This window comes from Parus major, chromosome 5 (assembly GCF_001522545.3).
Source record: "Parus major isolate Abel chromosome 5, Parus_major1.1, whole genome shotgun sequence".
Taxonomy (NCBI): Eukaryota; Metazoa; Chordata; class Aves; order Passeriformes; family Paridae; genus Parus; species Parus major.
In genome coordinates, this window is record NC_031774.1 from 31,087,845 (window position 1) to 31,105,075 (window position 17,231).

At 37.7% G+C, this 17,231-nt stretch overlaps 1 protein-coding gene across 2 annotated transcripts in view; it reads right to left on the reverse strand.

Annotated features, from left to right (window-relative positions):
* Positions 1 to 700: 700 nt before the first annotated feature.
* Positions 701 to 17,231, reverse strand: part of LOC107205692 (neuroendocrine protein 7B2) — a 48,548-nt gene continuing 32,017 nt past the window's right edge. For both annotated transcript variants that reach the window (XM_015631940.2, XM_015631939.2), the window contains exons 3-6: positions 14,809 to 14,958; positions 11,815 to 11,927; positions 7,275 to 7,328; positions 701 to 3,649 (exon numbers count right to left, since the gene is read on the reverse strand). In XM_015631940.2, coding sequence (XP_015487426.1) covers positions 3,554 to 3,649; positions 7,275 to 7,328; positions 11,815 to 11,927; positions 14,809 to 14,958 — 413 coding nt within the window. In that variant the 3' untranslated portion in view covers positions 701 to 3,553. The remainder of the gene's footprint in view (positions 3,650 to 7,274; positions 7,329 to 11,814; positions 11,928 to 14,808; positions 14,959 to 17,231) is intronic.

Below are 17,231 nucleotides of genomic sequence, written 5' to 3' on the forward strand. Positions count from 1 at the left end.
GAGGCCTGAATTGAAGTCTCCTCTTCATGGTGAAAAAGCTACTTGTCTTCTTCCCCAAGTACTGACATTTGGAAACAAAGGAGCTTGAGGGTTACTCTGCTGGCAACAAAGCCAAAAACCTAATTGACTTGGTTGTCATCTTTCTGCCTGTGCCCTTCCTCAGTTTAACAGATAAGATAGGCTTTGTCACATTTTGATAAAATAAGCTTCAGGTCAGCTTTACTTGCAATCCTCTAAGTGACTCTCGGGACTCTGGGAACTGGTACCCAGCTTCTCTGGGTGGCTCCTGAGCTGCTGCATAGATAGCTGCATGGTTTTATTGCATTTGGTGAATGCAAATGTAACAGTAATTAGGAGCATATCACTATTTCCCCTCCTTAGCAATTCAATAAGAATTTGTCTATTACTTTATTCTGTGGGTTAACATCTTTATAATCTTTACTAATGAGTTTATTATTAGACTGTACTGTGTTTTAAAAGGTGTATTAGTGTGTGTGTATGCACATACACCCCCAGAGTAAGTTTTGTGTCACAAATCAGATACTCCCCTCAGGTACACATTGCTTTTTTCAAACTAGAGTCATAAACATTTCTTTACCAGACAAAACCAATATTTCAGGGCAATACACTTTATTTTGTATAGCTTCCTTCAAGCACATTGTGTCTCTAATGTGTTAGAGATAATTAACACACTTGCAAATTTTAAAATACTCTAAAAGGTTTTAATTTGATGGAAATTCTAAACAACACTATCAATATACATGCTCCTTAATTTACATGCATCATAAAGGTAAAAGGACAATTATGCCTGTGCAGCTACTATATAATTTCTAGAATTTCTACATTATTGTAAATATTGGTTTGGTGAACTCTGAGTGGGATAGTTGGTACCTTTGTTCATTGATTTTGAGACCAGCACTGTGATTATTCTGTTTAAAAGACTATGTGTACATGTTTGGACTGTTGTTGGTACAGTAGGAGGGACAAGGATTTTTGCTTGCTTTTTCTTTTTTTTTTTTTAATCAATACAGTCTAGCTAATCCCAGTATGAAAGACAGCTCTACCCTGAAACAGAAATTAGAATAATGAATCTCATTATCATGGTGCAATAGCTATATTTTATTAACATTTCACAATAGTACTGCTGAGTCCTCCTGGTGAAACACTCAAGCTGCCTGATGAACTCAGCAGACAGCTGCTCACCACCACACACTTGACTTGTTCCAGCAGACAGTTCCTGTAAGACACATCATTGTTTTGTGCCGTGTAAAGATTTTTATTTTTTTTTTAATTTGCTTGCATTTAAGGAAAAAAGCAGGTCTGAATTGTGTTATTTTTCCTTTGCCTGCACTGTGCAGATCTATCATACACAGGAGGGCAGCTTCTCTGCTGCTTGCAGTCTGACAGGTATCCCTGTTCTGGCCAGTTTGCAGTGCTGGATTTCACATCCCCACACAGGCTGGAGTCACCTGGAGAGCTTTACAAAATTACATGTGGGATTACTGATACTATTAGGCAAGCAATGTTTCTTTTCCCTTCCCAAGCCCACTATTTACTGTACACCCCTTTAACTAAGCACTTGTCCTTAGTGAGGGCTTAAAAAATGAAATGAATCGCCATCATGGTTGTTTCATTTTTGTGATTCAAATGGATTTTACTGGAGCTATAAGGACAGAATGTAACTCAGATTACTCTAGAAGTATTGGTGGAACAAAGATCTGAAGAAACACCAGTCTCTTAGGAATGGCAGTCTAGCCTCCAGCTGCCTGGAAGCCTTGTAGCTGTAGCAGTGGCTGGCAGCAGGGTTAGATGGGAGGAATGACCATTGCTCACACTCTGGGCCACTGGGCAGTAGCAGGTTTTAATGCCAGATTTATGCCATGATATATAAAGACTCTTTGTCGGTTTTGGAACAATCTTTGTAGCTTTGCAGTTTTCAACACCTGTGTGAAGACTAAGCAGGAGTGCAGATAAAAAGAGTTAGCTCAAGACACAGAGAATACAAGTTCTATCACATGAACAGCTAGATTGTTCCCATCCTGTTCCAGCCAATGGAAGCCAAGGGTACTCTGTGATTCATAGAAATTCCTCATTTTTGTGTCATGTGTGAGTGCAAATCCCACTTCATAACATACTATTCAGTTTTCTCTTCAATATTTTTTTTAAAAGGGAAATATGATGAAGGACATGATAGTCCATTCCAAAATATTGGAATTTTGCAATCCACTCATAAATGGCATGAGAGAGCCAGTTCTCTACATATATAATTTACTACAAATTACTAAGTGGTGAGACTGAAAAAGCAAATGCCATTAACAGTCATATCTGTGCCATCCTGTTAAATTTAATTTTATGTAGCTAGGAACCTTAATTTCTTATCTGTTTTTCACTTTTTTTCTAAGAGACCATCATTATTTTATTGTGTCTTTCTACAGGACGGGAAACTACTTTTTTTTCCACTACAGATTTGTAATATTAGCTATAAGCTAATGCTGTTTTCCATAATTCCATTGGTGGTCCATTCACATGGCTTGAAATATTCAGGTGTATCCTCATCTTTTAGAAAGGGAGAAGTCTCTAATATAAAGTTGTTTGATATCCTAGGGGCAAGAAGGCAATTTAAGCTTCCCAGAACAACTTCAAGAGCAATGACAGCTACCAGTGTTATTAGAGGAACGTATTTTTTCAGAAGATCAACTGTAATGACCTTCATATCCTGGACTTAGATTCGGAGGTTGTTGACACAACCTTATTAACGCAGACAAAAGTCTCCATCTTTACTTTTAATTTAACAACACTATAATGCACAAATGCTGCAGTTACTGAGACAAAGAACAGCAGGACTGATTAATTTTCACATAACAGTTCCATTGACAAGGGAAGATGTTCACAAGTGTTCAGGAAAGCTCTGGGCATGGAATGATTAAAACTAACAGAAAAAATATTCCAGTGAATACAGTCAAAAAGCAGTTCTTTAATTTTTACATTTGCACAGCAATAACAGAGACAAATGAGCCTCTGAAATATTTTGGAAAATGTCACTTTGCAAATCTTGTAGATTGCTTAAATGTTTATTAAAATGGACCAAAAGCCAAAATTCTCTGTGTAAAATAAATACTTTGTCTTTGCTAAGTAACAATATTTGCGAACAAAACATAAAACTGTAATTTTCATGTGTCAAACATAGTAACATTTAAGATTAAATGTTGGAGTCAGACTTGGCTTTTTTTTTTTCATCTTCCTATTTACAAGCTTCTCATTAAGACCATTTACCTCACATTAGCTATCAAAATGACTAACATTTTTAAAGTTTGCTCCATGACTAAAATGAAAACAACAGAAATGTCCTTTTACCATAACTTAACAAAAAGCAGAACCATACTTTTATCATCTAGGAGAACATGCTGTTATAAATACAGCTGGTTTTCATCTACAATTATATAAATAACAAGCATGCTGCCATTCACAAGGATTTTAATAGATGATTATATATAAGCAATATCATGGTCTCGAAGAGGATGGCATGAGTTTTTATCTTTCATTTTTATTGTACTTATTTAGGACCTTTGTCTTCATCTGAAAATTGTGGAACAGACTTCTTTGCTACAACATTATCCAGTCGCTGTCCTTGCAGATACGGGTTCACACTCTGAAAAAGTTTAAAATTATTTAAACTTATTAGAAACAGGGAAACAGATAAAAGGTAACTAGGATTAGTGAACACATTTATGTATTTCTTATCTGTCAGATATTTACAGACTTGGGAAAAAACTGCTTCCAGGGATTAAATCTAAAAGTCAATCAGTGTTTTGTATCTAATAATTATTTTTTGTGCAAGAATTTAATTCAATCCACTGAAACAAACACATGTGAAGGAAGACTATCAGGAACACAGAACTATCTGAATTAAACACTGTCTTTTTGCTCCACTCCTCCTTTCCTCAGAATTGCTGCTGCTTCTCTGCTGGGCTAACTCCCTAATTCTTGAGGCAGGACAGAACTTGTCAGAGAAGTACAGGCAAGCTTTGGCTCAAATCACTAGCTCCTGATGGACATTGTGCTGGGGTACAAACTAGAGACCACAATACCATTTTGACCAAAGCCTCTTGTTCAGCCTGTCTCCTCTCCAGGAAACCCCTCCTCGCTTCCTCTCTTGATGCTGAGATAAAAAACTGCTGGCAAAGAAGCAGAGCCAAACAAGGGTTTGGCATAGAAAATGGCTCTCACAGCACTGCCAGAAAAAGGGAATGCTGGAAAGAAGATTCCTGGAGAGGGTTTAACTTCACTTTACACCATGCAAGCAGCACAATGTGAGGCTGAAGATGAACAGATCCTGTCTCAAAACTGCTTGGAGATCATAGATGGAGTAACGTAGAAAGCCTGGGCTTGAATTTTATCTGTACCACTGGAGTAAAATGTATTTGCAAGTGGCAAGCATTCAGTATTAAGTATCATTTACACCTGCTTTCTGGCCTGTCACAGTGTCAGTGTAAGCAAAATTCAAGTGTATACTGTCTCCTTCACACAGCTAAAATCAAAAATTCTAGCATGAAGGTTTTTGATGCTAATAAAAACTCTTTGCCTAAGGACAAACTTCAGAGGAATGCAAATTTTCCAGTATCTCCTGATTTTTGTCAGGCTGACTGTGTCACAGAAATTACTTTTCTTGAAATATTTCTGTGCTTCTTTCACCAAAACTTCAGAGTGAAAAAAAAAAGAAGAAGAAGAAATAAAAAAAAGGCATTCAAAATGGGCATGAAATATTTCTTTTCAGCTATCCCAAGTATTTGTCAAATCTCTGGAAAACATTTGGGGTTTATCTGTCTTCAAGTTTAAGCCCTTGGGTTTCTCCAGATTTGTGGAAGCTATCATTAATACTTAGTCATAGCACAGAGCAGCCCTTTTGCTTCCTTCTGTTGGGTTTTGGGTGTTTTGCCTGCTGCAAGTGAAAACATAAAAATATTAGGAACCAGAAATGAATGTGGAAAAATCTTTGAAAATAAACTAACTCAAATGGTTTAAATTGTTAGAAATAAGATGTATGTAAATTGGTTGTTTGTGTTTGTTTAAAGAAGTTCTGTTTAATGTTAATTTAGTGAAATTCAACTGTTGCATAAACTTCTAGGAATTATTTGAAGATTCCTGGGAAGATTAATTGGTCCTTTTTTGGAATGCTACTTGCTTGCTACTTTTTGAAATAAAGTAGAGGAGAATGAGACTACATAAAATTTTGAATCCTTCCTAACCAACAACAGAAAACACAAAATATAATGCAAAATACTTTGGCTGATTTGACTAAAATATGTTTAATCCCATGCAGCTGTGCAGAATTCAAAGTAATGCAAGTTCCCGAGCACCTCTGCACACAGCTCTGAGCCCGTGGCAAACTTAGTGATCACAGAAGTGGTCCTGACACTTCTGGACAGGGCTGCCTGCAAGCACAGAATTGTAAAAAAGGGGAGAATCAGAATTAGATGTCACTGTAAATCTCCTTGCAGTGCAAGTGCAGCAGAGAAGGCAGCACAGCAGCAGGTGGTGGGTACAGCCCACGCTGGCTGTGTGTGCATGCTCAGGTGTGCTTCCAGAGGCACACACAGAGACACCAATGTGATACAGACACACAAATATGCACACTTGCTCAGATGCACTCTTCTAGACACCTCTGTGACTGGGTCACTGGGTCCCTGGACAGACACAGCAGGGTTGCCACCTACACTGTTACACAGCACTTGTTTTACCTCAGATGGGGAGGCTCAGATGTAAAAAAATCAATCTGTTGCCAGATCCCAAAACTGTGTCTGTGCAGAAAGGCATGGAGTGGCAGGGAGCACAAAAGGCAGGGGGGGAATCCAGTGGGCTTTTTTGATTTCTAGGAAAACACACTCTGCTGCTGACAGAGTTCTAGTTTACTCTTCTGCTGATAAAGTAGAAATCTTTGTAGTTCATTAAAGCATTAGTAATCGTTACAGTATTACCCTAAAATAATTAAAATTCCAATGAATTTAGCATTAAGTGGCATGTTGTTGCTAGGAAAATAAGTCTGCTGTAAAGCAATTCACCTTCAAAATTCTGGGCTACCCCTGGCCATGGGACTGTCAAGTGTCTCCAGCCAGTATTTCTTTTGTATCCAGCTATGTCAGTCAGCTCACAGAAAGAAAATGTCCTTTTTTTCTTTTGTCCCCTCATGTATATGTTGCATGAATTCCACTTTAACATGCTGTTATAGCTATTAGTAAATATTCTGCTAAACTATTTCCAGAGTAAATTCTACTTACTTAAAAACTACCTTAAAAAAAAAGGGTGCCTACCCATTTTTACTTTTCAACTAAGAAACTCAAAAATCAAATGTAAGCATGAAGCAGATACTAAGCTCAGGTCAGATCTTTAACTTATGGTTGAAGTGTCAATTGCCAGTGACATCTGAATCAGAAAGAAATCAACTCATCTTCTCCCTTTCTAGCAAAGACTTAAAGTTTGAGACTTAATAAATAAATCATCTTCATTTACGCTTGTTATTTTAAATTATATTTACTTCATTTACAATATCAACTGTGCTATTTTGTGTCATATTTTGAAAAGCTACTTTCTGGCAGAGTTAGACTTTTCCTTTTAGTAAAAATAATACATCACCAGCATGGCTAAAGATGTTGGCTCTTCCTGAAAGTGATTTTTTATTTTAATAAAAGAAAGGCTGACACTACCAAAAAAGAGAGAGTAATGAGGCACACTGTGCAGAATCTCTCTGTGTGCATTGCCTTCCTTATTACAGGAGAAGAATAATGAGCACCCTTTCATCTTTGTCTTTTAAACAAGTGGGACACAGGGATAGGAGTTTCATCTGAGGTAGATCAGATAAAGAACAACCTTTAGTGTTACTTACACACAAAAACATATTCACACACATGGGTAGTGGTAATTACATTTTACTAATATTTTTAGTAAGAATTTTCAAATTCTGTTTTAGAGATATTTAAATAATTTTAAATGGTTGCAAGCAAATAAAATCAATTAAAAAAGACAGATAATATTAAGTTTGATGATGTTCTACACTTAAGTGTATCTTCTGAAAGAGGCTATTTTGAGAAATAAATCTTGTACCCAGTACTCAGTCCTGAAGCTGGCTATAGTAGTTTATCACAGAGAGTACCTGACTTTACACATAATCTAAAGTATAATACAAATGCATTAGACTATCTCCTAACTTCAACAACATGGTTTTAATTTTTATTAGGTCTCTAGATTATATAGGGGCTATGAAATATTCCGATAGTTACCCTCTTTCTTCTTTTTGGACCACCATTGATTTTCTCAAAGAGTAAACTCTTGCTCTGGAAGGGAAAAAAAAAAAACAACACAGCCATCAAATCCATTACACTCTTCTTTTAAAATACTATTTCTGCAATCAAATATTATCAAGTCTAGAGGAGTGTGTAGTTTTATGGGAGAAATAAGCCACAAATAAGTATTTGTGTATTCCTACTAATATTTGCAGTCCTTCAGGAGCAGTCACAGCCTTATCAACAATTTTAAAGGCAGTATTTTTCCACTATTTTATCCCCCATGTTCAGGAAACAAATGCTTCAAGTACGTGCTGTATAGTCTGGATGTTCCACATCATGTGATATGTGGTATAAATAGATATATACTTTTTTTTTTTTTTTAAGGAAAAGCAGAAGGAAAAAGAAAAATAAGAATGTGAGGAAGAGGATGCAGGAGTCCTGCCTCGGGTGTGTCTTTTATACATTTGAGGTGACACAAGAACCGGAGCAAAAAATACTTGCTTTACAAGGGATTTTCTAATTCCTTTTAAAAACAGAAATAGGCATCATTCCTACTGTTTTGTTGTCTTTGCTTATTCCCTTCCAGATATCAACACTTCCCAGTGCAAAGCTCTGCTGAAAGGAGTTCAGCGCCAACTCTTCCTTTGTTTAAGTAGTGCCCTCAATAAAGTTTCTAAAAACCATTTGGTCTATAACATTTTTAATGGCAAACCTTTTAAAAACTGCCAGAAACATCTTGGCAGAAGAGAAAGTTATGATGATGAGAAAAGAAAAAAGAAAAACAAACCAACACAAAAAACCCCCTCTGACCATAGTTTACATAAGTGCATCCACATATTGTTGTATTTCTTATAAGTAGTGAATTCTAATAAAGTCTGGAATAACACACACATGTTCAACACATTTTGTTTCAATCCTGTGTTATGAAGAAAACCAAAACCAAGCCCTAACCTGAAAATGGAAGGAGAGAAGAATCACATGTATAAAAGCAGAAGACTGTATAAACAAGCCCATTAATTCTGCTATAAACAACTGACCTAACATTGATTATATAAATAGAAAGTGTAACTCTAGCACGAGACAAATTCACCAAACACTTCTATCTCTCTCTGCAGCCTTGATATGAGAAAAAACAAACATTTTCAAGTGTTACAATGAAATCTGCCAAAATTGTCTGTTTTGTACTTCTTGTGTTCATTAAACCTCGAATTCACAAGGCCTATCTCTTGTCCAACCCCAGTTATTTTGTCTGAGCTGCTCCAAAAGGGAACAGAGATGAAGCTGGCCAAGAGGGACATTCTTTGCTAGTCATTTATGTGAACTCACTTCAGGAAAACTTAAATTTGACATCTTAAAGAAACTCAAGTATGCATGAATTATTCTCCTTAGGAAACAAAGCACCATCAAAGCTTCTCTTTGTAAAGCATTTGACCTTATACTTTCACGAGAGGAGAAAGGGTGTTCCTGAAATAAAAAGAATTTCATGGACTACTGGAGCTAGCATTTCTGTCATTCTGAAAACTTCCTTACAATTGAACTGTTCCTTCTCAAGGAAACCATATTTTGTTTAGTCTGTCTGAGAATGTTTTAAGGCCCTAAGTACTACTGTAGCATTATGTGGAGTACAAAGCAAATATGGTTGTGGAGCATGAGCTCCACATATTTGTATGATAATAGCAATCCTGAAAGTATGTTCCACTGCGTAATGGCCTGACCTCATCAGCCACCAAAATCTGCCCGGGAAGTGTTCATCCTTCACTGAGAGGTTCTCAGGAATGAAGGCACAGAGTCTCCTCAGTTAAAGGTACATCTCGTGTAGAGACATTTCTGCATGTGATTTTCTACTTTTCCCTCCCTCCTGGAGTTTCCTTTGCATCCTCTTGGCCACTTGGATTAGACTACTACAGGTTGGAATTTGTGAGGAAAAAAATCAGAAGTTAAAATGGTTTCAACCAACAAAATATGTAAGTGGATTTTAGATTTGATTGTAAATTGTATATTGTAAATTATCTTAGTGCAAGTGTTTCTGGATGCCAACACTTCTTCAAGCCATCTAAAGACCCAATCTGCAAGATGCAGATTCTGAGGCACACTCAGAAAGTGTCTGTGTCCTATAAGGAAAAAGTCTGAACTGGGGAAAAAACTCTGACATCTTAGAAACTATAGTTGTACACAAGGATAGAAAACTCCAAAAGTCACTCATCCTACTGTTTGCATTGTCCCCTCTATGTTTTCCACACATGTGAGGGGAGGAGAGCATAAGCTGTGGACTTCACTTTATAAACAGAGTCTGTTCCTGAGACTTCTGACAGGTCAGCATACTGATAGAGGGGAAGTTGTCCCAAAGACAGAAAAAAATCACCTTTCTTCCCACTCCTAGCCCAGTATACCTTTATTATGATTTATATGTTTGTATCTGCAGATGTATTAGCAATATTTACACTTAATATTTAACATCTACATAACTCTACACTTTGCTGCATGAAACAGCTTCTAGACTTGCTTGACCCTTACAAAACATGTCTCTTATTCATAGGATACTGCACAGCTTTGCTGTGATGATGTCTGTCACCAAAACAAGCCAACCAACCTGTTTCTGTCCCAGCAGGATGAGCAGGTCCTTTTTTTTTCTGACCTGCTAATGTAATTTGGGTTTTTCTGTGGTTACACAGAGGAATGCATGTTGGCTCCTGGAACAGACAAGTCACTGGGATCTGTAATGCTTCCTCACCCACACAGTGGTGAGAAAAGGCTGGGGAATTTTAGATGCTGGGGACAGCTGGAGGATGAGGATGCATACAGTTACCCATGGGCAGACCACAGCCAGCTGTGTTGGTCATTTACAACTTAATGCAGACAACAGTGAATGCCCTAAAAGATCTGATCTCCTTCAGCTCTGCTTCATAAGGTCTCAAACAGCTAATTTTCAGAGCACTTGCCTGATTTTCCCAGAGAATTAAAAGTAACAAACCCAGCCACTAAAAGATACCACTGTATTTATCTTTTTATCATGTAATAATAGGCAAGTAGGAGATGATCAGGGCTGTTCTCCTGGATCTGGGCAGAACATTTGCTCATGCACATGATCAGCTGTTTCATCTCTAATTAAAAGGACCTGGAGTTGGCTAAGATCTAGCAACTAGATCCGATTACTCTTTAGTACCAGAGAGTGCTTTAATCCATACATGAGCAGCTTTTTCTCCAGAGTTAGCAGTGATGGATGGAGCTACAAAAAGGCTCAGGATTCACTAATGATTTACTATCATTTATTAAGGATACATGTTGCTGATGACAACACAGTATGTATTGTTTTATTCTGAAATATTGCTATAGGCCAAAGATTTACAGAAGTGCTTTTGTAGTATTCAGAATGGTATTATGAAAGCATAGTACTCATGAATAGTAAGAAAACTAACAGCCTTATCTGGCATAAAAAAGAAAGTTCACCATCTGGTGTTTTTTAAATGAAAATTTTTGATGGTAATTACTTAGAATTCAACAAGTTTCCAGAATCTGGATTTTTGGCATGATTCTCTCAAGAAATTTAGCACTTGCATAAGTAATTAAGACTATAAATCTTACACTGGTTTGATTATGAAGACGAATCATTGTCTCAAAATTACGTCAGGAGAAGAGACTGCCAAGCATGTCCATTTATCGATATATGCTTGCAGAGCACTGGTTTAGTGCAATCTTAAGTGAAGTGTTATAACAATGTAAAATGAGATTTCATTATTTGCTCTACAAGCATAAATTATGATCATTGTTATTGTTTTCCTGGCGCCTGAAAATGGATTTGGGATTGGACATTTTAACTGATGTAATCCAAGATTAAGTGGCAGAGCTTTCTTTGGAGACTCTAGCCTGCAGAAATAGTCTAGCTGCACTTATTAAAGTCCTTGTATGCTCAGAGCAAGATTTTTGCCCTTAGTGTAGCTCACTGTGTTTATTATATGTGATGTGTCAAATAGGTTTTTCAATATAATGCAGCTCATAACCTGACTAGAGGAAGAAGCAGCACCAAGTCCTCCAAAATCCTTAAGGTGGGGAGGATTCCTTAAAGCAAGGGGTCTGAGCCTAGATTTCTTAAGGTGATTTGAGCTGCTGAACTCTCTTTATCTGTACTTTCTTTCTATTTTTTATATATGTAGCTGAACAGCAAATAGTCACTGAACCTGGAAATTCTTTCACATTAGGGACATCTTATGTTTTGAGATATTAAGATCTGCACTAATTCTGGCTACATGCTCACTGTAGTTTGAAATGTGGGGTTTTTTGCATTTATCAAGCTGACATGTTTTGGGACAGGTAACAGAACAAGGATTTCTACTTTCTGTTTTTCTGGGGTGTCTATCAATCACAAGCATAATTTCTGTTTTACAGGGCAAGTTCACCTTTTTCGACAAGTTTCTGTTAGTGTGATAGTTTTTCCAGCATTAAGAACAATACTGTCCTCATGGTTTCATAGTGCCCCACACAGCAGACAATATCCAGTTCCACATGCAACAAAAATAAGCAAGAAGCATGTACTCACCCACTTGCCCCTGTTGGGATAGTCATGCTCTGGATCAAAAAGGTGTTGGTGCAGTTGGTATTCCCTGCTGAACTCTGCTGTGTCTGGGGTGTTTTCTAGACACCCATCATCAACTGCAAAAGAAAGCACTGAGTGCTTGGTAGCTTTGAAACACACAGTATATGCCACATTAATCAGCAAACTTCTTAAATGCAATTAAAAAAAACATAAAGAACTCGATGACTAGAAAATACCAGGTTCTTTTTTCTCTTGAAACTAGTTTTTCAGAATGTATTTATTTTTAAAAAAACCCCAAATCCTCACAACTTAATGACAACTGAAGGAATTTCTTTTCCATGCTCTTTCCCTCCTTTATGTTTTTCTTTAAATTATTGCACTTGATTTTACCTAGAACCGAATCCTGTTCTGATTCAAAAGGGATATTATTTTCTTTTTTAAATACTCACAAGTAGTTTTAGAAACGGGCAAGGCAATACTTTTGGAGGTCATGGTTTAGCAGTGCTGTGAGCAAAGACAGAACTTCTTTTACTGAGTAGCTCCTCCTGGAGCTCCACTTCTGGTTTGCACTTTATCCAAAATGGCTGAAAACCATTTCTGCATCATAAGATCTCAAAAATGTTATGTAGCAGGAGTTCTATGATGAAAGCATTTCTGTAGGTTGGTAACTAATCCAATTGGTCCATAAACCTCCTTTAACCACAAGGGATGGTTTTGTAGACAGTGTGACATCAAGATAATATCCTTTTAAAAATCAACTTGCAGTCTTTTTACCAAAATAAGTCATCTTTAGCTACAACAAAGTTTCAGCAACTTGAGGTCAGAGTAGCTTTTTGGACAGAGTCTGCTCCTGGAGCTCCCACAGCTTTGCCAGCACAGGGAGCTTGCAGTCCAAGTTCCTTGCAGACATACCCGAGGAGATCCTACCAGCCAGGGCATGATGCTGGGCACTCAAACAGCTGCATCTGCCAGAGCACAGGCACTCCAGAGCACACACCTGTAGACTTTCCCTTCTGTCCTTGTGGGTCATCATGTAAAAAGATTTGCAGATGGATTATCTTCTTCCCTCAGATGTGGGAAACAGTAAAAACTTAAAACTGGGTTGATTCAATGACCTGAGGAGGTTATTCTGAGTTCAACAGATCCAGCTTTCTCTCTTTTCTCATTGGGACTGGGAAAAAATAAAATTGCCAAGAGAAAACAGGGGAAAACTCTTCATATCTAAGTAACTCAGAAACTATTAATGCATTTAGAAATTATTTCAGTCTCAGCAGGGACAAGGTATCAAGAGAGAAACAGGTGACAAGAGAAGTGTGGTAGACCTCAGAGCATTTGTGTCTTTTGGTAGAAAACACAAAGGGCAGCTGGACACATGGGTGTCCTCTATGACTGCTAATCCAGAAGTCTTCAGCTCAAGTGCTCCAGGCTTATGTATTCCTGCTGTGGAATGTGCATATGTAGACAGTGACTGGAAAAATTGTTTTCCATTAAGCAAATCCACAGACCTGATTGAGGAAGGCCTCTGGTAATTTGTATGCATAATACAGTCACCACTTGAATTTCCATTTAAGGCTCTGAAAAACATTTTACCCTAATCCTAGCAGATACTATCTTCACTCACAGCATACCTCTGACAGAGCCATTTATCTGAGCAGGCAGAACTTCCCTGCAAATTCCCCATGTTCAGATCTGACTGTATTAGCCTAGCTAACAACTTTTATTTCACCTAAGAAAGAAAAATTGAAGGGATTTTCAAAGGCATTTCCCTGGGTGCCATGTTTTCAATTTATTTATCTGATCATGACCAGAAGTCTAATGTGCAAGCAAGGAAGATAGAAAGTGTGTGTGTGTGTGCTTGTGTGTGTGAGAAAATCTAAATCCATAATTTGCAACTTATCAGACAACAGCTATAGTGAGCAAATTGGAAGATGAGGTATTATTTCAGAAAAGATGAAAGCATCATCACCAAATAGGCTGCAATAGAAAGCAGTAAGGGAGGACTACCTGAAATTTTGTCAAATTTTTGAATGAAATGCAAAAAGACTTCACAAACCTTTTTATAACAAATATTATTTTTTGATTAATTCTAAGGTAGTCAGAATATTTTTAAATAAGAATACAGACAACTGTTCTGCATTATCCAAATAACATAAAAGAAGACTAAACAGAAAACATTTTGAAAGGATCTCTTAGCTCACAAATAAAAAATGAGAGAAAAATAGAGTCCAGCTCCCAAGGCAGCCAATGGGTGTTTTACTACTGCTCTCAGTACTGGAAGTCATTCCTTGGCTCGAAGAGCAGGAAGGAGATCCGTTCTCTCAGGCTGCGTGTCTATCGCGCGCACACAGGGCTGCGTTAGCGACCCTGAGCCGCGGCCCCGCAGGGCTGGGCACTGCCTGCCTGCAGCCTGGGGACACTCTGTGTGTCCCTGGCACCCCTGGCCCTGCTGCCCCTCTGCCAGGGCCAGCCCGCACACAGCGCCTCGGGGCACTCCACAGAGCTCTGCTTCTTGGCACAGATGTGCCCTCAGCGAGCTATAAAGACACATGGATTGGAGCCAAGGTATCTTAAATATTGACTCATGGTCTGGGTTGGAGATCAGGGCAGACAGTTTCATTCCTCTTGGCACAGTGAAAGTCTCTAAAATAAGGGTAAATCTCATCTGTACAAAATAACTTTTTTCAGGGGCCATCTTAAAAATGAACTCCCTTGGGAACATGATGCTCTCATAAATCTTGCTATCTTCTCCTCTGAGGTCAGGATGATTTCTTCCACATGACTTTCTCCAGCATCATACAACAATAGAGGAGGTGCACATATTAATTAAAAAAAAATTAAAAAAGCTCGGTTGAAACGCTGAAACACCCAATTTCTCAACAGTTCCTCTCCAAGGGTAGAGAATGAAAAATTCCTCATTTCTGATCATGGGCTGTACAGTGCTGAAAGACAGGAAAATGTACAGTGAAGACAGAGGTACAAAGGCTACAGCTGAATTACCTGTTTTTCCAATAGGGCAGGGATTTGGAGGGTCAGGATATCCTTGATCTTCACTGAAATCCTTTGGTACGTTATCTCCTGTCAGCTCAGCCACGATGTTTGGGATATTGCCATAAGGACCCAAGTGCTGGAGACCCTCATGTGCACCACCTATCAAAGACAATTTATGCACAGTCTTTTTACAAGATTAAAAGTGTAAGCACTTAAGCTGGTGCAAGTAATCTAGACTTCAATTTCAAATACAATCTCTCTCTCTCTATATATATATATAATTGTTTTAGAGGCAAATCCAAGTTTAGATTTCAAGCATTTCTTTTAGAAACATAACCATGTGACCTAAATCCAGTAACTTAGATATTAAAAATGAAACTAGGAAACAAAATTGGCCATGTATTGTTAGTCTTATGGCTGTTTTTTCCTTAACTATGAAAGTTTTAGGCGAGTAAATGCGAAGAAAAAGAAAAAATGAAGCCTGATACCTTTAAAAGCACAATCATCTTCAGTCACTGACACTATTACTGTTCATTATAGCAACTAACAACAGAAGATATGGCAAGCATCATGGCAGGAACACAATGTTAATGATACTGTAAAAATAAATGCTACCTGCACAGCCCAGAAATACATTAGTAAGTTAAGTCCCAAGGGGGCTTAAGATATTGATGTCCTTGGGGACCCAGGGTATTCTAGCAAATTGGCTTGTGTACACCTAGAAAAATTATTTTTAAATGAAACCAGTTCTTAAATGTAAATTTGCACTTCCTGTTGTAATGATGAAAAGTGGTGAAGAGTCCCTGTTATTGATGGGAATTCTTGTTTACATATACCACCTCCACAGTAGTCAACAAACCATCCCAGCCAGTGACTTCACACCTTTCCATACAAGACTACCTTTTCCCGTGGGCCCCAGAGCACCATCACTGCAGGGCTACAGCAGCAGTGTGCAGCAGGCTGTGTAACCTCAGTGGCAGAGGACACAACGATGGCCCTGCACCCAAAACTGGTGTGCTGTGGCCACCTCCCACCCACCTCAGCTGGGTGTCTTGCCTTTCACAAGAAGGGTCTTCCACTAAAGATTTGGGAACCAAGTTCAGGCCACTCTCTCTCTGTATGCCTCTCTACAAATAATTATCTGTCCCAGATCTTCTCTGCATGCCTTACTGGCCAAATGCATCCACAGGCTAAACCCCAGCTGCTTGTGGAGTTTTTTTAAATACTATTGTACACTATTCTTTTGAATTTCAGACAAATAAAATGTTAGTTTCAAGCACGTTCTTTTTCTCTGAGAAAGACAGTCACCACACACACTGCAGCAATGGAGATGGTTGTGTGACAGCAAAGAAATATTTTTTTTAAACCCTATATAATGAGGGATAACAACATACAGTCAACATATAAATTCTACTAACAATGAATTGAGAGGAAAAGGAATTTGAACAATTGGAAAATATGAGTTAAAGAGTGAACGCAGACACAACTGCTTGGGTAAATAGCAAAATCACCATATTATCACTAAATAGACTTATTTTAAATTTACATATTTTTCATAGATCCACAAGACGTGAATAAAGCCTCTGAACATGAAAGTTGCTCCAAAAGAATCATTCAAGTACTCCTGTCCCAAATTACAAATAAACATTACCAGCCTAAATCATCTTTTATACAGCCAAACATTGTAAGCTAACATAATCACTTGCAAAAATTGCTAACAGAAGGCACTCAAATACCAAATGTAAATTTTGTATTCATTTCTACATTTAGAAGTGGCAGTTGAGGCAAATTTTGCAAATTAATTTTGCAAAGGATGTTGGCATTATGGTACTAGAAGCAAGTTAGTCTATAAGCACATATATTTCCATTTTATTTGCACAATGGACTAAAATCTAATCAATGTGCTAATTTTCCCCCTCAAGTACAAGTCTCTTATTCTTTAATGCAGTGTTGCAGGAAAGTTTTGCAGATACATAACAAATGTAAAACTGTCTCCTGTAAAAAAAATTACATCTCTGTTTTCTGGGGGTTTTGCTTGTAGCTGAGCACAAGACCTGGTACTAAAACCAGAATGGCATTATACTCACTCTGAACTTTATTATACCTTTAGTCCATACTCCAGACAAAGATGACAATCATAACACAATAATGTTATGGTGATGAGGTTAAAAAGAAATACAACACACATTTAATCTAATGTAATTTAATATAATGTCTAATATATAGCATCAAATATTTCTTTTGTCCCGAGTTCCTTCACATGAAGATTGATTACATATATGAACTTAAAAGCATCAGGTTATGATTCTGCTGTAAACTACGGAACCACATAATCAATATGTGTTTGAACATCCTGTATACAATGTGGTTCACTATGGGACAATCCATCAGATAGAAGCCTATCTGTGCTTGCATGTGGTGCAGACCTCTTG